Raw genomic sequence first — 22,930 nt, forward strand, 5'->3', positions numbered from 1 at the left:
TGGCAAACCAGTTTTAGTACTCTCACTCACACTCTCTTATACACACCCACACACACACACACACACACACGTACCTGTTTGACATGCCTCAGTACCCTGCCTGAGGAAATCTGTGTTCCCACGGATACTTTAAATACCTTTTCAACCCCCTTTCTCTCAACACACACACACACACACACACACACACACTTCTATTTAATGCACATCTTACAGTAGACACACATGCCAGTGGAGAGGCTCTTGGGTTTGTGGCTCCACACACGTCCAGCCATCCAGCAAAGCAGCGTTTGAAGTTCGGCCTCATCTCTCATCCGCAGGCACCCTATACAAACGACTCGGAGAACACATGGCTCCGAGCTTCACAGGTTCCCTGGACCTTACCCTGAGATCTAGAACGGAGACCGCAGCAGTGTCCCATCTGAGGACTCTCAACTATCTCCGTCCTTCATAAACACCCTAGAAATACATCACGTGCATGTGGGCCCATGCTAACAGGTGTTGCTATGCAATATCATCGTGCACAAGGAGGCCAACTGTGTGTGTGTGTGTGGGATAGGGGTATTTCCTCTCTGCCCCCCCCCCCCCAATTGGCCAGGAGCATGTAGGCAGGGACATGCATGGCGGTTCCTGTAGCTCCAGTAGTCCACACAGGCGACGAGGACATTCAGGACACTTCAGGACAGGCGGCGGGGCCAATCAAAAGAAGACTGTAAGAGTTCACTAAGACAAACTAAGACATTTGTTTAAGCAAATGTAACCTTGGCACAAACTAATAAACTAAAGCATCAAGTACCACAGACGTTACTGCAGGTACCACAGACGTTACTGCAGGTACCACAGACGTTATGGCAGGTAACACATATGATCCTGTAGAGAACAGACGTTACTGCAGGTACCACAGATGTTACTGCAGGTACCACAGACGTTATGGCAGGTAACACATATGATCCTGTAGAGAACAGACGTTACTGCAGGTATCACATACGTTGCTGTATACACATACAGAGGTTACTGTATAAATGCGGCCTATCAGGACATATTAAATACCGACTAAATAGCAGGTATACAATTTTATTTAACGGGTGATCAAGATGTTGAGATGCAAATTGTGTGTGGTAGCGCCATCCACTCTGAAACCTTCTCAAGTGTGTGTGTGTGTGTGTGTGTGTGTGTGTGTGTGTACAGTGGAAGATGTGAGGCTGGGATTCCAGGGTGCGGCCTGGGCAGAACCACACGAGCTCAGCTCACATTTCACACAGCAGTGGAGAGCCTGGCAGAAACCCAACAGAGAAACAGGACCAGAGAACCCAACAGAGAAACAGGACCAGAGAACCCAACAAAGAAACAGGACCAGAGAACCCAACAAAGAAACAGGACCCTTAGAACCTAACGGAGAAGTAGGACCTGGGAATCCAAACGGGGAAACAGGACCTTGGAACCCAACAGAGAAAAGAAATCCATGAGTAATGTGCTCTATAAAGATCACAGCAATAAACACACAGCAACAAACACACACTCCCAAACATATACTCTCATAGACACAATCTCTCAAACACAAACATACAAAAATACAATCCCTCAAACACATGCCCTCCCAAACACACATTCTCCCAAACACTCACCTGCTGCATAGACAGGCTGAGGTGTGTGCAGCATGTTCAAAGGGGAAGTTGGTCTGTGGGGCATTGTGTGTGTGTGTGTGTGTGTGTGTGTGTATGTGTGTGAGAGAGAGAGAGAGAGAGAGAGAGAGAGAGAGATAGCTAGTGTGTGTGTGTGTGTGTGTGTGTGTCTGGCCTGCTAATTACAGAGTTGGGAGATTTATAAGTCTCTGTAGACTGAGGCAGTAGAAGATTTAACGTGGTTCCACCCAGTGAGGAACAGATCAGCCTTGACCGGGTTTGGCCTGGCTTGGCCAAGATACATGTGGTTTCAACTGTTTTCTTCCTCATTAAAAACTGTAATATTTGAGGAACTACACAAAGCCATGGCAGAGACAGAGAGGATGTATGTGACAATGAGTGTATGTGTGTATGCCCACATGCTGATTTACAGGGCAGACCTCTAATGAGCTCGAGATGAAGAGCTGAGACAGACGCACTGAAAATGCATGAGATGATAGGACTCATCAAAAACACCCACCACAGACAGACGCAACTGTAGGTACCATGCCAATCCAGCAGGAGGCAGCACCACCAGCATTAACATACAGCCATGCTGCTCTACTGTTTAAACTCGGCGCTATTTTAGTTGCTATGTTCTCCATTTGAGAACAGAAATAACAAATCCCGCCTCTTCAAGCACGCAAGCTTGTGTGAGCGTGTACATCCGCATTTCGTTTCCTCCCCTTTTCTACACATTATCACACACATGCACTGTATGCTTAGTTTTCACTGTAAATATACTGATCCTCACTGTTGATGCTGTTTGTGTCTTAAAGTAATTGGGTTTAAATAAATGTACAATTTCTTTTCACCAAGTTGTTTATATCATTCAGATTGTGGTTGTCAATGTCTCCAAAGAATTCATAGTTATTGAAATCCTTCAGATACCAAACCATTAATTACTTACTTTTAGTTAAGAATTAAATATTGTGATTCTGGATTGATTTCAAAACAAGATTTAATAATTTAGGTAAAGTGAGTTATATTCACTGTGAGGTATTAGTAGACGCAACCCCTCTACAGTAGTAAGCCACGTATGAAACATGAGGAGCAGGGCCCGTCTTTGTGCTGGAACCCTGAAGCGTGGCAGCCAGAGGGCAGGGCCTCCGTAACACACACACACACACACACACACACACACACACCACACACACATCACACACACACACACACATCTCAGCCCACTAACAGCTTCCAGCTGAAGGGGCGGGATCAGCGGAAGGGGGCGGGACCAGCAAGGCCTGCAGTGCTGGTATGATTCGCTCAGACAACCCACGCCAGCATGTGGGGAGGTTGAGAGGTCTGCTGGAGAACTGAGATGTTTTTACATGCAGGTCTCACAAAGACTCCAGAGAGTCCATAACTTCAGCCTCCTGCACGCGCGCGCACACACACACACACACACACACACACACACACACACACACACACACACACACACACACACACGTAGGCAAACACATGCATATATACACCATCCTCCAGGACTGGTGGCAGCCAGTGATGGTCAGTGGCAGATGGTGATATTATTATTCCTATGTCTGCAGTGACATGAGTTTGTGGACACTACACATGCTCAGCCCTTTACAGGGGTAAATAAAGATCAAGCCTGTTGTTGTTTTTATACAGGTAAACATGGATACCATGACATGTAGTAACAAGTGTCATTCAAAACACTCCCCTAAAGGAATCTATAGAAATTCTGGCCAGCTGTGGGGTGAGAGGTGGCAGGTTCCTCCTGCACTCCACCCAGGCCTGGAGGCGGAGCCTGTTTAAGTCTAGCCCCACCCTCAGCTGCCCTCCAATCCTCAGCCGCTCCCAGGGGGCTCCTGCCCTGCTTTCAGGAAGTGCTGGAGCGAGAAGCAGAGGGAAACAGACCCGACGCAGGGAGAAGAAAGGAAATGCGTGGGGGAGCTGACCGGTCTTAGCGGGGGCCTGTGTGGGGCCAGGAATAGATCAGCTGGAGGCAGAGACGTGTGTCAGAGCACAGCTGATGCCCTGGAACCCAGAGTGAGGCAGAGCTCTGCAGCACCCCCTCTCTGGAGAAACAAGCAGTCCTCGCACCACTCAGAACCATCGCCAAGACACTCAGTCAGTCAGTCAGTCTCTCTCTCTCTCTCTCTCTCTCTCCCTCTCTCTCTCCCCTGTGGTAAATTGAGCAAAGTAGAAGGCCATTGTTCTAAATGGGGGTTAATTTAGTAATCCAGGGGCCAGTGTTTGCTTTGAACAGTGCTTGAGACGTGAATGCTGACCAGGTACTGCATTCAGTTCAACTTCAAATTCCTGGTCCCTGTCCTGCAATCCGGGCCTGTGAACCCACTGGCGCTGAGGAGCCTACATGGCCACTGACAGCAAGAGGGCCACAAATGGTTTTATGGCGGCATCTGTAGCACTGAACGATACGAGAAGAACCAGCACCAAGTTAACGGTAATATTACATGGTGGGGTGGTTACGAGTGTCATAGGTGGGTTCACATTTAGTATGTAAATAGTCCAACTTCTTCATTTGCTTAAGTATGTTTAAGTTTGTTTAGCCTTTCTTGATGCTCCAGTAAAAGTAGTCAAAGTACATTTGCATCAAAATGAGTGCTGCTTAAAACACAACAGCTTCCAAAACATTTCAGAGCTTTTGTTAATCTTGTACAACACCGCCTGTTTTTCTAGGAAGACATTCAGGTGTGTTGAGTGTCTGCCCAACGTCTGGTGGAAGTGACGTGAGACGGCCTAACGAAGGTGGGCGGGACGTCAACACCGCCACGGTCAGGCTGCTATCAGGACACGGGATGAATGGCTGTTTGGATATTTAGCGAGCTCTCTGCTGTTCCATGAGCTGTAAACAAACTCTTGCAGTGAGGTCTGTAGGAAACACTGTTTGACCTCTCACAAAAGCCACCGCTGCTATTTTTAATCGAGTCACGAGTCAGCCAGCCAGGCAGACAGCCCGCCAGGCTCAGAGAAACCCTCCGCGTGTGGCAGAGGCGGGTTTACGCTTCAGCACCACACGCCTGACCTGCTGATTTAACACAGGACATTCTGTATCCAGCATGGATGACGACTTGTTACGCCAGATTATGGACCAATGAAACACTGCTGCTGGCCTTCCTGTATATGACAGAGGCATCATATCCTTTCAAAACACACAGACATGGCATTTCGTTTGAAAAACAAATGGAGTGTTGACATAGCAACAGAAGTTCAGAACTCAGAACAGTCGTCATGGAGACCAGTGCTTCTGAGAAAGAAACGGCACCAGCATATGCACCAGGCCCTAAGCACCTGGGGCCCTGACACCTGTCAAACTCACAGGACAGCTACATGGACATTTGGGTTCATATCAATTTTTCTGTTATTATCTTGGTGTCATAAATTATTCAAACTTATCAGCCCATTGTTACTGATGTAGTCAAAGACACTCCATATGAATGTCCTCTTGGGAGAGTCACAAAATGGAGTTTAGCGTAAGAAATGTGACTAAAGCCGCTCAGTGCGGAGCTACCTCTGGGTCTGCGCAATAAACATTTTGACTCACAACACTTAATCGCACGCTTATGGCGCCATCTAGCGGTCAATCACACGCAACGTTGCTAACATTTGGACATTCCAAAGCGCCCCAATACTGTATATCATTTGGTTATGCAGATTCTCTTGGTGCCAGCATAAGAACGTTTTTGAAAAATGTTAAGATCATCCCATACTCGAGATATTTAAGACACAGGATGGTGAAAGTGTCTTCTGTTCTTTTTTGAGACAGTCATACATATTGAGAAAGAGAGTGTGTGGAACGGAGTGAGAAAACACAGCATCATTGCTGAGACTGTAAACTCAAGTGCATAACACAGTAACATCCATCTGTGCTCAGATGACTGGACTTTAAGCACCTATCCGCTGCAGGTCTACTGGGTCACATGACTCAGAGCTCAGAGTGGCCTCCTTTCAGCCTGTCTGTGGGTCACATGACACAAAACCCAGTGGACTCATTCCAACCTGTTGGTACTGCAGTTAGAACAGAGGCAAATATTCATCACTGGGCCCAAACCACATAAAAGAGCTGAATCCAAATGAATCCTGGTATTAATACAGTTAAGACCAAACCAGATGCCACATACATCACATTCTGTGATCCAAATTCAGTTTATTACAAGAGAATCAGTTCATTAGTCTCATTAGCAAACTGCCTGAAGTCACACAATGGTTAGGTGAATTTTCCACATTAAAAGCAAGCGTGCTCGTTTTACTGTATTAGTGCATTTTGAGTACCACACCCTGTATACACAGACCCAGGAGATCCACAAACGCATGTGAGGTAAGACAGAGGGGAGAGAGAGGAGAGCCAGCCAGCAAGCAGATGTAAATATACATTAGGCCTACATGCTGCAAAACTGCTGAGCCTCTAGCTCAGGGGTCGGCAACCTATGGCACGCGTGCCATCGTTGGCACGCCAAGGCATAATCACTGGCACGCGACACGCTGGACCAGCATCAGCAAAAAATTTATGTCATAATTTCAAAATTAATAATAAAAAATCTCAGACAGAGAGCACGATCCTCCAATCGAAATCGCTCCTCAACGCTTGTATACTTGTCGATCGATCGCGATATAATACTTAATTTGTGTCCATTTACACCTCCCCTCCGCTAACAATTTACACTCGACACCCCCCCCCCCCATTCAGCAATTTAAACTCGCTACCCCCCCCCCCCGCTCCAATTTTATTTGTTGATAGTGGCACACTCATTGACTAGAAATGTGAAAGTTGGCCCTCCATGTCTCAAAGGTTGCCGACTCTAGCTCCTGATCAGCTGCCTGTGTTACATAGTGCAATACCCCAAGTCGTCTGCAGATGGCGGTACAATTCATTCAAGGCTCAGAGAAATAGAAAACGGCAGGCATGCATGCAGACCACAAAAAGTATTGAGCCGTCCCTGTGGAAGCAGATCACGGTCATTGTCAACTTACACGCAAACCTGGCTACACCCCAGAGTACACTGCTCACACTCAAAGTTCAAACATTGTAATAACAAACCTTCCATTCATTTGAATGGAGTACTATACATGATACCTTACAGGATCTGCCCCATGTAAACAAGGACATGCTGAAATATCCATGTGTGCTCAGGTCTTGGGCGCGGGACTGGTATGACCTGAAGGACTTACTCATATAAGGGTCAGACAGAGAGCCTGTATCCCACTGCTGGGTAAAGCAAGCATTCAGTGTGAGGATTTACCCCATACTGTACGAAAAGGCTCTTTAACAGGGAGACTTTCTCAGGCACATTTCCCAGGCTCGTACCAGAGAAATACATGTAGCGTTGACATGTAGAGGTGTTAGCAATCGCAACCGCACATCTCTGGAACAAGGCACCCAGATGAGCAGCTCTCACGAGTTATAGTCCAATATATCACTCAGCATTCAGCAATACTGCTGTATTACACATCACAACACTGCGCTACTCAGACAGGAATAAGTTATGGCGTGCGTATAAAACTTACTGACTGCTGCTCCTCTGTTTCAAGGTGGTTCCCACCCCATTGCTCTTCTTGTTTTGAGATATCGAGCCGCCCATGATGACAGTCCTTCTGCTGTTTGTGTGTGTGTGTGTGTGTGTGTGTGCGCTCAGGTGTGCTGTTGTAGGGGTCCAGGCAGGACACGTTATCCCATGGTGAGATGTGAGCTGTGCCAGGAGTTCTCCAGTCCAGGACAGTTGCAGTGACACAGCACAGAGGCAGTCTGCACGGGACTGCTGTGCTCACCGAGTCAGCACCTCCGTTCATGGCTAGCCCCGCCTACCACTCAAAGCCCCACCTACATCAGTTTGCAACTCACACTACAATCAATACAGTCCTCCTTAACTTGCAAAACACAGGCATACATACACAAACACACACACACACACACACACACACACACACACACACATTGAGAAGTTCACAGTCATCTGTGGAAATTCCACTGCAGACTCTCTGAGGGCAGGGCAGTAGGCATGCATCTTCTCCAACAGGTTTAAAGTGCCACTGTTTGTTTTGGGTGGAATAAAACTCACCATCAGTCAAAGCAATCGGGTTTGGTTTTGCATATAAACCAGGTCACATGACAGAGTGCTAAGGTCGTCTCTTTCTGCTCAGGTTAACTCAGGTTAACCCAGGATAATGAGTGAGAATCTGGTCTGTGAGGAGGCACAGCATGGCCCCAGTGAAAGCGGCTCTCTGGAGATGGTCTAAATTAAGGTTAATCTGCTGCCTGTAATGTGGGCCAATTCCTATTAGCACTTTCTTTTTTTAGTCTAAAAAGTAATATTAGAGGAGGAAGTCCTGTGTGTGTGTTTGTGTGTGTGAGGATGGCCAGACAGAGGCGAGACAGCCGGAGGGAGCAGGAACTTGAATTGTCATATCTGAGATCTGAGCAGATCAGCATACAAAAGCACGCAGATAAGCAGTGATCGTTTGCACGGGAGACATGTGACGTCTTGTAGCTCGTCACAGAAAATGTCACAAAGCTCCTCGATTTAGTGACTCATGTGAACAAACTGGTTCTAGCCGCCTCTCTGTGCCTTATAAACTGCCCCTTGAAAGGGATGTTCTGGCGCTGAAAAAGTTCATCCTGCTGTGCTCCTCTAACCTGTAAAGGTACTTCATATTTTTTATGGAATATAGCAGGCTGATTCATTTAAAGACTATGGACTACTGCTATGGACTAAAAGAAGTGTGTTTGTCTTTGTTAGTGTTTCTTCAGAGAACCGGTAACCCTCCTGAAAGCCTTTCAGAGCTTTCTGTGATGTTTTAGCCAATTCTGAAAGGGGAGATTTCACTGCACATCAGGGTCATGACCCGGAACCACTTAGGTCCTGTGTGTAAAATGAGTGAATGGCCTGCTCCAGATCTACCTGTGGGGTAGAGACCTGCTATTTTATTAGATAAGGGGGTATAAATGACTCCACTCTAGACAGCAAAGCAATGTTCTGCTTTAGTTTCTGTCCCAGCCTTTTCAGGACAAACCCCAGTGACATCTGTCTCCCCCGTGTCTCCCACTGCACAAGGAGCAGAGGATGCTTTAGCAGCTTCAGCTTAACTATGAGTGCTGAATAAGGCTTGTACGTTTCTATTGACAGCAAGAGAGGGGGAGCATGTGTGGGTGAGAGACAGAGAGAGAGAGAGAGAGAGAGAGAGAGAGAGAGAGAACCTGCGCTTGAAACACCTAGATATGTAGCTGTTAGACTGCAGCTTCTCGTCACACATGCTGCGTCCTTCTGCGTTGTGAAACTGACACACACAAACACACACATTCTCTCACACACATGCGCTCTCTCTCTCATACTCTCACACACACACTCTCTACTCACACACACATAGCTCCGGGCAGTGATGTTCACGTCCTTCAGCAATGAACTCAACGAGTCATCTGCATCACAGTGTTCGAAAGCTCCAACCCTATCAGAACTCCGTCTCCAGTCAGAACCTGGATGTGACGCAGCATTTCACTGCAACAGGGTGGGACTCATCTTACCTGGGAATGAACACTCAAAACCACCTTACATAACTGCTCTGCAATTATATGCAATTAGGGTGACAATATTTTGGCTTTCAAAAAAAAGATGTTTAAAAAAAAAAAAAAAGAAGTGTCTCCTCTTCATTCAACTGTCCCTTATAAATGAGATCAAATTGAAAAAAAGCAAAATATAAAAGTTTATGGTAATAGAATAAATGATTGGCACATGATCGATGTGGATGTGGCGTGCAAGAAGGGATGAGCAGACGAACGGCAACGTAAAAGCAAAATCCCAGTTGGACATAAGTCCCCCAAAAGAGGGAGTGTCCATGTGTCCTCTGTTTTTTGGTCACCCATCATATGAAAACAACACATCTGCTCTGTGATTACATACAACATGAAAAACCTTCACATGGGTGTATATGGTTAAACACCCCAGTCCATTCCACACACACACACACACACACCTCTTTAGCAGGGATTTCTCTCCTTCATGCTTTGGTGTTACACACTTGTCAGTGTTCAGAAATTATCTGCCAGATTCTCCAATAACACAAAAAAGCTTTGCATCCATTTCGAGTACCTCTAAAATTAAACAACAAAACCCTGGACCAAGACATTTTAATAATCATCTTTATTCGGTGAATAAAAAATTGAAATCCTCATGAGAAAGAAGATTTCTGAGCTGTGAGTGTCAGAGTATTTTAAGGTGTCAGAGCTGACTGGACGAATCTGAAAGTTCTCCTTACTGGTGTAGCTGCAGCGCACAGAGGTATTTTGTAATTTTAGTGTCGCTCATCTCTTGCGTCTAGCGCCACAGGGATATAAATAACAGTGCTGTGTAGAAGTGACACCTAGTGGTGAGACAGGGGAAGTAACTCAGGTGAAACGGGATCAGTCTCAATCAGAGGAAACCTACTCAAGCTCAGAAGGCCTCAAAATTGCGCCGTTTAGTGTAATTGGTGCATGAGCTGCTTGTCTCTGCAATACAACACAATAATAGAAATAATATTAATATTTATAAGGTCTACTCAGTCCCAGGGTCTCTTTACCAGGTACATGTGGAACAGCTCAATATACAGAGGATACCCCATGATATATGTAAAGGATCATCAATATTTTACTAAACAAAACACTCACTTAGATGAGAAGCTCATATACTGCACTCAATCCGAGCTAGAACATCTTTTTGATGGTCATCAAGACTTTGAAAACTCATTTTTTTAAAACGTTGTCGAAACTCTTTCACAAGTTCTATTGTCGTGTTTCCAGCTAAACACGGATCCCGAGGGACGGCAGACACCATGCGGGCCGGTTCACGCCCATGCACACTTGCACGCAACTCAGCTGATCTGAAGCCACTCGGGCGCACAGAGGCTGGGGAAACATCCCGTTGTTGACTCAACCTCTCCCTCATGCTTCCTCTGGGACGCGTGCCAATTAAACATCTCACTGCACACGTGGTGAAGCTGAAACCCAACCATGACAGCACAGTCTCTGCGGACTAACGTGGTCTCCCTCTAGTCACGTGACCAGCTTAAGCCGCGCCTCTGGGTGGCGACGATCTCACGCTCCTGAGGCCAAGCAACACTGAAATAACGGACGGCGAGAACATTTCATATGATGTAATGAGCATGCAAGGTCTTGTGTCCGATGTTTTTACTTGTACATGTCTTGTAGGAGGAAGCTATTTCGTCTTTACAAAGAATTTGAAGACTTCAAGAGCTTCTATGTTTCTGAGGGTTGGAACAGACCCAAGTTAGAATAGGCGTACACTGAAGGCTTTTGATAGAGAATACATAGGTCAGACCACCGGGATTTCTTACTGGGCGGAGCCAGTTGTGGGTGGGGGATCTCTGCTTGGGGCGGAGCCAATGGCGTGGCTATCATTTATGACTGCCGGCCAATTTGCGTTGAGAAAAAGTTATAAAGGTTAAATATTAAAACCTTCCAAAACACCATCACTCGTTTGATGCCTGCGGAGTTTACGTTTTTCAGCCTTTCGCTGCTTAACGTGGGATGAGCATCATAAGAATGTTGTCCTAACTAAATCTGTGGAGAACCCGAGAGATTTGGACGTTGTAGTAGTTCATTCCAGAAAGCGCCGCGGGTTGGTACTGGGTGGTTTTTACAATTTCTTTTTTTATTTAGGCATATAAAGCTATGACCATAGCTCATGAATTATAAATGTAAACATGTCTGAGGCATATCCTGACAGTTTATTTTAAAAATAAATATCATGCGGATCTGGTTCAGTCTTTGAACAAGACCCGTTAACTTTTCCACAGCGAGTGAAAAACATATTCCAGCACCGGCAGGGCGATGTTCACACGGCCGCACACCAAACAACCAAAATCAGAAAGGAATCACGTGTAAAAAGGCAGAAAACTTATAATCACATGACTTATATAAATAAATACACATGTTGTCGGTATCTGATATTTTTAACGGGATTTGCCTTTAATCTGAGAAGGGGGAAACGTCCGATACTACTAAATAGCGGAAACGTGACATTTGACAGCTCTGGAGCCCATATGAGTTTGCTCACCTCTCTTGTCCAAAGGTTCGTCAGAAACAGCGCAGATGGGACATCTGTCCAGACGGAGTCCTCATTTCCGCCGTTAAAGGTCTTGTTAAAGGTCTTCTGTATAATCTACTCGACTTACTGAGACGCAAAACAGTCAAAGTCGCGCCAAACTGACTTGAAGTTCATGGAGTTCTGGTGACAGTGTGAGAAGCGGAATCTCTGAGGGGTGGACGAACAGGAGGGCAGTTTGGACTCCGTATGTAAGAGGGTGTTGTGTGAAGTGTGGCGTACCCCGGCGAATAAATGGGAAATGATTCGAGTTTCCCGGTGGCGTAAGTGCTATGCTAGGAATTCGTCTTAAAGATACAGCATGCCCAAAATGACTACATTTCGGCAATACAATAAAGATTAGTAAATGTGGATCAGATGCGTTGCCACCTCCGTGGAGAGATTAGGCAGAACATGTTTTGTAGGTTAATTAAATATTTATTATAAAATATCACAAATAAGCATACTGTGAACAATGCCTTATTAAAGTGGAACAAGCGGTTAAACCATCAATGAATTAGAATATTTGTTTACACATATGTCAGTGTTCAAGAAGTGTCAGTGTTCAAAACGGCAGCGTGAAGGATAACCGGTGGAACGTTTCGTCTGGGCATGCGCCAACAGGTGCTATTATGGGATGTGGAGTAACTCAGCACTGTTGATGCTATACCCACTAATGCAGCTTCTGTTCCAACACACCTGACTCACCTCGTTAGATAATCGTCAAGCCTTTCATAAATCATTGCAGGTATATTAGAGCAGAGGAAATGTGAACATGGGGTATCTCGAAAAGTGGGAGCTTGACTGCTTTAATGCCATTGGCTGGTTTCGCTCTTAAGAGGTAATTTCCTCCAGTAGCTTAGAGTCTTGGCTGAGTTAAAAACCTGGCACGGATTCTCTAGCTGTCCTATGAATGTGGCATAAAATAGGTACTCAAATCTGGCCTTCGAATCCAAGACTACTCTTGATGTTCCTCAATGTCTGGTGGATAACTGAACAAGTTGTGCAAATGTTGTGCCTCGGTTCTTATTTCACCTGACATCAGGGTAACAAGAGGGTGGAAAACCCATAGCACCTGGCCCCGGGAGACTGCACAGAGATTATTGCTGGGGTCAGAGGTCACACATGAGCAAGGAGGACAAGCGTTGCCTCTTTTTTGGCAGTGTAGAATCACGTACATGCGCACACGCACACACACAAAAACACACACACAGACAGACACACACAGACTTGATGGTGCTTCCACTACTGTGAGGAAGACGTGCACTCCTTATCCCCATACAGCTCCCTGAGGAGGAGCAGAGCTGTGTCTTCAGACTCCCTGCAAAACACATGCCACAAGGCACTCGTTATACCCACCTCACACACACACCAGGGCCACACTTAGGACATTGAGTCAAACTGCTGCTTCTGAGTCACATTTCACCTTATAAATGCTACAGAATAGTAGATTGTGAGAAGAGCAACCCAGAACCCAGACCAGAAGTCTCAATACTAGACATAGTAAAAATGTAACTTGTAACAGTAATGCATGGTAGAGGTTTCCTCCAAAGCTATGTGGTGTGATGTGGAACTTCTCTTACCAGTAGCACAGGTGACTCTGTATGGCAAACAGGTATTCGTTAAAGCTCTCAATCGGCTTCTCCTGCAGGACGTAATCGATGCGTCGCCCTCTGTTCAACCTGCCCACCGCCAGGATTTTCTGTTCTTCCTGATCCGCCAGGGTGTCTGGAACATTAGGACAGCCAATAGGACAGCAGCAACCAGATCTCATGTGGGAGGAGCTTCAATATCCACTGGTCAGTTAGATACTGTGTTGAAAGGTTTAAATAATTGTGTTGTGACTTTAATATATGCACGAACAACACCAATCAGATTCATTCCAGCCAGATCCAAAGTGAAAGTGTCCGTGATCCATACATCCTCACAGGGCTTGGAATGAAAATATCCAAAATGCCATTTTGCCAATATCTCACCTTCTACCTCATCAGTCGGGGACACGGCCATCTCGGTGGCGCCCCCTTCAGCCAGCGCTGATGCAGGGACAGAAGAGAAGCTTTGCCAGACCATGCGTAAGGAGCCCAGCAGATCGGACCCAACCCTCGTCAGCCCCTCCTTAAGCTCTGCGACAGAACACAGAAGCTCGTTTAAAACACAGCCACGGATCACACCCAGCGCCACGACCTTCTGCTAAGAGCCTGCGGAGCGGAAGAGATTACCCAGGTGCATCCTCTTCCTGCCCTTGTGATGGGGTATCAGCATGGGAGGCGCACACACGTCTGGAGGCAGTATCATGGGCTCAATCCTGTACGCCACTGGGTCAAACTAGACAGGACACAAGGTCAGGACATAAGGACAGAGGTCAGAGGTCAGGACAGTTTAGGGCATGGGCTCGCACTTGTAGTCAGTATCTAAGCACGTCACATGCTTCTGTTTCCCCCGTTTCAGCACACCAGGCCAATTCACACAGTTCAGGGCTCAGAACCACGTGGCGAGCTCAGCCAGGTGTGTTAAATCTGGAAAAAATCTGGAGATGTTTTATGAGAGGTTATTATCTCAGAACTGGAAAATAATGTGTCATTCTGCAGAATGCAGAGCATTCTAGAGCATTCTGTGTTTTAGAATGCTGTATGTTCCTGGGACAATCTGCAAGACGTTAGCGCCAGATAATTATGTCTGGGATTCAGATAATCTGTAGACTCTACTATTACAATTTATGATCACACAAACAGATCTAACAGAAGCCTGTATAGAAGGCCACCCTCATTTGTGAGGCCTCAGACACAGACACCGACACAGACGCCGTCTTATGGCTCGTGATTTCCATGGACCTGACCCTCTCACTGAAAAGTGTCTCGGGGCTCAGGGTTTGGGTCCTCTCAGGCCCGTTGACAGTCTTGCTGGGGCCCGGGACAAGAAAGTTTCATGTTTTCGCGCGGCGAAAATGAAGTAATCGAACCTGCGCGAGGGTCTCGATTCTTCGCGAGGTCGTGCACCTCTCGAATTTTGTAACTTCGCGCGCGCCGCGCTTCAGCGCAATGAACAAAGTCACGTTTGCAGGGTTCATACACCTTTATAAGGTGGAATTCAAGCACTTGTACGTCACTTTAAATGTCCATTTCAATATTTCCCTGAACGCTAAACATAATTAAGTTAAATATTTATACATATACTCGAAATAATTTGCTTTTTATTTACATTATTTAATGGTTGTTTATTTTCAAAACGCCCAATCTTAACGTCTTCACGTTCTCTCATTTTTCGTCCTGGAATTACATTTGTTGTGAAACGAAGTAGTACTTTAGCCTAAATTCCAGCACTTTTCAAATACATTAAAATTCGACTTTCTTTTCTGCGCTCCAGATTTCTGTATTTACTTTAACTATCCACCACTGTATTTCCCGCTGTTGGACGGGTACCAGCCAGCTACGGTCGATGCTGGATCAAACCATTTTTCAGTGGGAGGCGGGAGTGTATGCACTTAATGGAAAATATGCAGATAGGTAAAAAAAACATATATTTTAGCCATTGAGCTTATGTTGAGTACAAAAATTTGTATTAATGAAAGATTTCAAGATTATTTAAAATTATAGACTTTAAATAAAAAATAAATTGCTGGGCTCTTTGATGGGCCCCCCTGGCCCTGGGGCCCGGGACAACAGACCCGGTTGTCCCCCCCTGTCGACGGGGCTGGGTCCTCTTACAGGATGGAAGATGTTGTAGAAGCTCCCGCAGGTGGGAAAACTGTAGCCGGGGTCGATTCTCTTGAGGCCGCGGACAGTCAGGAACATTCCTATGGGGGAGCCAAAGGCGAAGAAGGCCTTGGGGTGGAAGCAGAGCTGGGGGTAGTGAACAGACACCTGCAACACAACGGGACAAGCCAGCCATCAGCACGGTGGCCAGAGATCAGGGGAGGGCGTCGGATCTGTTTAGCAAATGCAGAATTAATGAGTGAACTCAGTTCATGTCTTGTTGGTTCCTGAGAGGTTGGTTTGTTTTATATACGTTCATAATGGAAGAGGATATTGTGTGGTTTTATCTTTAAAAAAACATATCTGTTTTCTTAAATCCACACCTTTTTTCTTAATAAAACCCCAGATCTCGCATCTGTGGTTCTTCACACACACTGCCATAAATCTAAAGAGGAATGAAGGATAAGCGCTAGTAGGTCTCTACCTGTCCAATACCAACATCAAAGTGCTGGTAGTCCACTGCGCTGGTGGTGGGCGGTGTTTCCTGGATTAATGTCTGTAGTTCCGAGGAATTCTTCTCTTCCGTAGACAGGGAGTTCAGTCTGGTGTGGGCTGCATCTTCAGAGGCAAAGTGGTTCTGGATCTGCAGGGGGGGAACAGGATCAGAACGGATATGGTATTTCTCAAAACAATAAAGTCTTATCAGTCCCTGCCTGCAGCTCACAGCTCAGACAGAGCACTGCTGTGTTTTGGAGGAAGCCCTCAATGCCCTGTGCTCTACTCTGCTGGGAACATGCTAGCATTGGCTATTACGTGGGCTAAAGGGTATGGCCCTGTAATTATAGCCTCCAATACCTTCCACTTCATCACATAGTTCATGATCTTCTTGCAAGGGCCCAGGGGAATTCCAAGCTCCTTTAGATCTCCCTCAGAGCAGAGCAGCTGAAAAACATTCATGTGAGAGAAAAACAAATCACTCAGCAAAATAATAATAATAATAATGCTTTATTATTTAATAATGCAGTGTATTGACCCTGCAGTGTACAGATGTTGGGGTATTGGCCCACATGTTCAGATATTTGAACTACAACACCCACCAGAGCCTCTATGTCAATTTGTTCTCTCTGTAGGGTTTTGAGGTGCTCCTCCAGCCCAATGCTCAGTAGCACCTCCTCTAGGCTTCCCAGGGAATTACAGCTAGAGTCCAGTGAAGAGCTGAGGTTTTCCTGATGCAGTGTACTCTGTAAAACAGCCAAACAGCCCTTTGAAACTGGACTTGATCACAGTTGCTAACTTTGGTGAGGTAAGTGATTTCTACATAGCCGGAGTGAATTTATTTATTTTGCATGCACTAAAGAAATTTGTTATTCTAATATATCTTATGTTGCATCACTGACTAGCAGAGAGAAAACAAAAGTTCAGGATTTTATTTGCAGTACGTTTTGGACACGTGTCTGCACTATAGTTCTGCCCATATCGTTATTAAACTTCATGTGTGTCTACACCATCCCAGCACTGACGTCCTACTGGTGACGTACCCACTCAAATTGTAAAAGTGATGCCGCTGAAATCTTATGAAATAGATGGAGTTATAAAGACGTAGCTAATTTTGATGGGGTGATCACAGTCACCAGGGAATGTTTGATGCGCTAGGTTACAGCTGTAAGAGTGATTTTATTGCCTTTAATGTATTAGTAGTTTTACTCGGTTACTGAAGAAGTGATACTGATACAGAGTGTGAGAATATCGTCCTTATATAGAGTTCTCTGCCTATGGACTGTTTTCATCTTGTGTGGGTGGCACCTTGGCACTTTATTAGACTAACATAATGATAAAAATAAAACAAAAAAAAATGCTGGAAATTTTGTCCGTGTCCATTTGGGAAGCGTCTGCACACGGCCCACCTACACTACATTCAACCAAACACTAATAACCTCTCAAATAGGTTACGATATGGCCCAATCAGATGTCTGTGCAGGCAGTATAAAAATAGTCACTTGAAAGTTTGTTCTGAACACAGTTTGATGGGCTGTTCTCTCTGGCTTGACATTTCTTCTCACAGCACTAGCGCTAGATGAATGACCCAACATCTCATGCCAAATCTGTGAGAGCTGATAACAGTGACTGATGTTCAAGATATTTGGACAATGAAGATAAATTGTCCTTTTCAAAGGATGTATAAATCACTTTTATACAGGCAGAGGTTACAAGAGAAGGGAAAAATAAATATTTCTAACTCTCCTCCAGTTCTGCATAATGTATTTCTGTCTTATTTCAGAACTATAGACATCTTATACTATGCATACCACAAAAACAGCATACACCAAAACGAGCCTGATTTCACTTTTACATACCTTTTCCAGTTCACTGCCTTGTGACTTCTGATTGGTCAGGAGGTCAAACAGGATTAATGAACCTATAAGGGAAAACATTAACATTTCACAAACCTGACCAAACGTCCAGTCCAAAACATGCAAGTTCAATCACGCTTTTACTTAATAAACAAAGGACTATTTTACTGCTACAATATCCGTTATATAATAAAGTATGTTTAAAAATAAAGTGAGCCATACAGTGATGGATAGAGCTCCAGACCAGACTGTGTTAATGTGGTTTTGTGCAGGCCAGAGCTACAGACCCAGGCTGTGTCCAGCCACAGACACAGTCCCGCTGAAGTGCGGGTGTCTGTGGAGGAAGATGCTGTGGAGGCGGTTGATCTCAGAGGCCACTGTGTCCACGATGGTCTGGCAGTAGGTGGCACTGTTGTAGAAGAACAAGTCCAGTACGGTGTCGTTGCCGAACTGGCGTAAACGGCTGATGCTGGGGAGAGTGATCCGCTCAATATCTCTGTTTCACACACAGGGGGCGCCATTTACTTCAACTACACTACATCCTTTATTACAATTCAATTAAGCCCTTAATTAAAATGACTGTGGGGGACTGCTGGAGGCCGGTGGGGGACTGCTGGAGGCCAGGGACGGTGTCTCACCTGTCCACCCCTGTACTTTCACCATGCAGCACTTTGTGCCAGTTGATGGGCAGAAACTCGACGCGGCCGACGCCCTCGCCGTCCTCACTGGGGCTGAAGTGGCTGCTGATGAGAGCCAGCGAAGTGCTGCGGAACTCGTTCACTGAAACACACAGAGAGAAAACCCATCACAGCCAGAGAGAACCTCTTCAGAGAACCCTCACAGCCAGAGAGAACCCCTTCAGAGAACCCACACAGCCAGAGAGAACCCCCCCCCCCCCCCCCCAGAGAACCCACACAGCCAGAGAGAACCCCTTCGGAGAACCCTCACAGCCAGAGAGAACCCCCTTCAGAGAACCCTCACGGCCAGAGATAACCCTCTCAGAGAACCCACACAGCCAGAAAGAACCCCTTCGGAGAATCCTCACAGCCAGAGAGAACCCCCTCAGAGAACCCTCACAACCAGAGAGAACCCCCTCAGAAAACCCTCACAGCCAGAGAAAAAATTGTCTCACTTTCCCCAAACACAGAGGAAACCCTTAACTTTTACCAAGAGGGAACTGGTGAATAAGGTGAAATGTCAATGATGATGTAGTGTTATCTGCACATGTAGGGAGGAGATCAGGCTGGTGTGAGCATGACATCATATAGTCACTGTAGTGAACTCACCACATTGCACAATGCCTCTCAGTCGCAGGTCACAGGCTGGCCCAATGCCATGCACCATGAACACCAGGTGGTCAACGGAGTCTGGTTCTCCTTTTTATTTTTACACAGCCCACACCCACACCCACACACACACACCCACACACACACACATACAATATTACATTCCAAAACAAGAGCACTACTAAACGCAACTACTGCATTTCATCTGAGGTGAGAATAAAAATCTCACCAGGACTACCTGACAGCAATTCTCTATCCATATGTACATCAACCCACTACCTCAAACCTGCAGTGCATCGTCTGCAAATACATGTACATAAGCGAGTTTTCCCAGGGTACTGTGACAGCCCCTGGGGTCCTGGGGAAAATTTTCCCACTCACCCTGTGGAATTTCCACTGGGATGTTGTCCACACCTCTCTTCAGGGTGCGGGCCTGGGTACGCTCACTCGGGGAGGGGGGAAAGTCCCTGCAGAGGACTGGGTGCTGCGTCATCAGCTGCACACACACACACACACACACACACACACACACACACAAACAAACAATCACCTAGTTCTCCTGCTAAGTGACTGACTGTCCATGTTACCCCCACTGCTGAACCAGTAGTGCTAGTCTTTCAGAGTAAACACATGTGAGTAAATGTATGAGTGTAAACACAGTGTATGAGTGTGTACATACAGAGTCTACCCACCTTAGGGTTGTGAAGGATAATGCTTTCACCGGTCGGCAGCTCCAAATGTCTTTTCCACTCATCAAGGGTCACGGAAATCATGTAGGCTTGCTGTGGACCAGAGAGTGTTCAACACTCAGGACTAAAGCTAAACCTCTCTGCCAAGCTCACAACAGCGCTGCTAAGGTACATGTCAGCCCTTCAGGCCACACCTGTGCTGGCAGGCAGGCAGGCAGGCAGACGGCTGTGGGGCTGTGCGGCTGTGGGGCTGCGTGTCTCACCTCCAGCAGGTCACTGATGGCTTCCGTGTGGGGTGTGTAGGTCATCTCCTTGTTGCCCTTGTGGAACCAGGAGCATCGGCGAACCTCTGAGGGCTCCTGCTCCCAGTACACAGCGTAGCGGAGCCTCTCAGTCAGCCTCACGTCATAGCGTCTTCCCTCAGTGGCCACCAACAGGTCCACGTCACCCACATCCGCTACACACACGCACACACACACAGACACACACACACAGAGGGTGAGTCACACGAATGCATTCTACTATATCTCTACAACCAACATATATTTAACTCTGTAATAGAATTTGGCTAAGTACAATAATGAACATGTAAACAATATAAACAAAGTTTCAACACTGACCACGTTTGTGCGCGTCCTCAAGTCTCTGGGAATCCTTCCTACTGAACGGCTGCCAGGAGTCCCGGCCATGCACCTTCTGGTTGTAGAACCAGTGGTACTGGACCGGTTCATATTGCTCAGGGTATTGGTCCATGACCCAGTCCTGAGGCTCAGCAACTGCTGCCTGCACTCAGAGGCCTGGTGATCACTTTATCCAGGAATAGTTCAGCCACTGTTACTGCTCCAGTGTTGCATGTAAGTGTAATGAACATAGTACGACTATAAAGGAAATGAGACCATATAGCGAGAGAGGTCAGTGTACCTGAATACTGAACGATGTCTTTCACAATGTGTCAATTGCTGTGGCTATCAATGGGAATGTCAGTTAATGATAAACGTCTTCCACCAGTTTAGAATTGGAACACAATCGTTTTGTCTTCAACAAAATACATGAGCAGGACAAGAAATAAGCTCTGACCTTTACTGAAACACAGCGTGTGAGACGATGCTTTAAAAAAAACATCTGTACACACACAAGATTTAGGGCCTAGAATTTTTTTACAAAACATTTTCACGTCGTCATATAACTAGTTAACTGCCAGTTTAGCATGTTATTGCGTCACAGTTGTGAACTAACCAGATGACAGACAACTTGGGCCTGAGAACTGATGATTCAGTTACTCGATGGACACGCGATCGTCTTCATGACGTCATTATCAGGCGAACACGAGCCATTAACGGTCAAGGCGAGACAGTTCTATTATGTAATAAATAACGGTTCGTTGCCACAGCAAACGAAACGAAACAATAGTCAAAAGAACATCGAAACCAATGTAGCTATGGAAATCATTCTATTGAAAGTAGGTTTAAACAGCTTCAGGAAACGTAAATGGTATGCTAGAGGACAACTACAAATAACCGCATGTGCATTTATTTTAATATTTCAATGCAGTTAATATATTTTAAGTAATGAATTCAAACGTACAATGTCGCTGCTCTACAAGGGTAAAGGTTTATCAACCAGTCATAGACAGATAGCCATTTCAGCATATCTGGAATATACAAAATTTAACGTCATCAGGCAGTCAAACGGCTACAAATCGTTCTTCCATACGTAAACTTACTGAAATACCTCATTATGTAATGGAAATACTTGATCAGGCTTCGATGTAAACTTGCTACATTACAAGTCAGGATCACGTAACATTGAAAACAACATCGTTTTATTGCCCTACCCTTGCCGGTCGGTCGTACGGGTACACCACTTGGACAAAAAGGGTAGGGCTATACGAACTGGTGGACTTCGGACACTGCGACGGTTCAAGCATTTTAATCGTTATTTACAAAAACAGAAAAATATGTAGTTCACATTTGCCAGACTAAATAGGTAGAATATCGTGTAAAACAAGTAAAATACCTCTGTACATGTCCCTACCTAAATATATATATATATATATATATATATATATATATATATATATATATATATATATATATATATATATATATATATATATATATATATAATAAGGCTATATCGTGAACGCAATTACTGTTCAAGATACTGTTCAAGACAGACAAAAAACATACAAAATGACGAACATATCCGAAGTAACAGTAAACCACGGAAATAAGGCCGTTCCAAGATCATAATCTACTATGTTTCTTCTTTTGAGCAGTTCACAGCAGGGGTGATCAGATGTTATCTAGCCAACACTCAATAACACAACTGTTAACAGCTTTATCTCCTCCTCACACGTCAATCATGAGACAATACGGTCTTCATACTCTGGAACTAAATTATCTGAATATTTGCATGTGGAGAGTTTATACAGAAGGGCTCACTTGATCTCACAGAATAAAACGATTCTAAGCAAGCTTACAGGTGTCTGTCCTTTTCTTTTGGTCGCAGCTGTATGGGAGTTGTCTCTGCGTGTTGTGTGACTACATTCAAGAATATTATTTCTCATTTAGTGATACCTCCTGATTGGACGTGTTCCTCAACTCATCTTTTCCCGTTGAATTGGATATGCTCCTTCGCTCTTTAGCGACTCCTCAGGACGACGCCTGGTTACAGCACATCGCGTCTCGGAATTAGAGATTTTAAAAACATTAATGTTCTGCTCTACGGTACATTAATAAACGAGTTTAATACAAACCCCAAACGCATACTGTAAGGGAATGTGATGTGACCCTCAGTCAGAACACTGACATTCGGTTCGTTCCCTTATCGGTGTGTCCGTGTCTCTCTCTCTTTCTCTCCTCTTCCATTACCCCTACATCCAGTCTATTGTATCTCCTCTGCTGATAAGAACACCAATCATACACATTTTTATCATTCTTACCCAATTGTGTTGACACATCTTCTTTCTTCTCTATTTAACTACAGGAGTTATCATTAAACTCCTTCATGACATTCGTGTGCAGTGAATCTGTTGTCCTGGCAGCTACGGAACACTGAGGGCTGAACACATTTTGAGTTAGAATAGAAGCCTGTTAATGAACCCTGAAGGCTCTGATCTACGTCTAGAGGCGATTTCAGAAAACCTAACAAACCTCACTGGCCACTTTGTAATGTGCACCAGTCTTAGGAG

At 45.4% G+C, this 22,930-nt stretch overlaps 2 protein-coding genes across 8 annotated transcripts in view; both read right to left on the reverse strand.

Annotated features, from left to right (window-relative positions):
- tacc1 (transforming, acidic coiled-coil containing protein 1) overlaps positions 1-11,993 on the reverse strand; it is a 26,315-nt gene extending 14,322 nt beyond the window's left edge. The window contains exons 1-2 of one of the 5 annotated variants that reach the window (XM_077019833.1): positions 7,152-7,510; positions 75-153 (exon numbers count right to left, since the gene is read on the reverse strand). In XM_077019833.1, the coding sequence (XP_076875948.1) occupies positions 75-153; positions 7,152-7,225 (153 nt within the window). In that variant the 5' untranslated portion in view covers positions 7,226-7,510. Of the gene's footprint in view, positions 1-74; positions 154-7,151; positions 7,511-11,692 lie in introns of those variants that run through there. The other 4 variants (XM_077019834.1, XM_077019835.1, XM_077019831.1 and 1 more) reach the window with 4 other exon arrangements.
- Positions 11,994-12,135: 142 nt separating this feature from the next.
- Positions 12,136-21,597, reverse strand: ddhd2 (DDHD domain containing 2). Of its 3 annotated transcripts, XM_077019837.1 has the most exons (18): positions 21,469-21,583; positions 20,974-21,093; positions 20,358-20,615; positions 20,001-20,194; positions 19,741-19,830; positions 19,430-19,544; positions 19,049-19,138; positions 18,401-18,542; positions 18,050-18,258; positions 17,766-17,827; positions 16,509-16,652; positions 16,267-16,353; positions 15,896-16,054; positions 15,424-15,579; positions 13,939-14,044; positions 13,696-13,842; positions 13,303-13,447; positions 12,136-13,040 (listed from the first exon to the last, which is right to left on the reverse strand). In XM_077019837.1, exons 3-18 carry the CDS (start codon positions 20,488-20,490, stop codon positions 12,965-12,967), a joined length of 2,055 nt encoding a protein of 684 aa, XP_076875952.1. In that variant the 5' UTR covers positions 20,491-20,615; positions 20,974-21,093; positions 21,469-21,583; the 3' UTR covers positions 12,136-12,964. The 3 variants fall into 3 exon arrangements, with proteins under 3 accessions (XP_076875952.1, XP_076875951.1, XP_076875953.1); XM_077019836.1 differs by lacking the exon at positions 20,974-21,093 and having other exon boundaries at positions 21,469-21,597; XM_077019838.1 differs by lacking the exon at positions 20,974-21,093 and having other exon boundaries at positions 21,572-21,590.
- Between the last annotated feature and the right edge of the window lie 1,333 nt (positions 21,598-22,930).

The sequence above is a fragment of the Brachyhypopomus gauderio genome, chromosome 10 (assembly GCF_052324685.1).
Source record: "Brachyhypopomus gauderio isolate BG-103 chromosome 10, BGAUD_0.2, whole genome shotgun sequence".
Taxonomy (NCBI): Eukaryota; Metazoa; Chordata; class Actinopteri; order Gymnotiformes; family Hypopomidae; genus Brachyhypopomus; species Brachyhypopomus gauderio.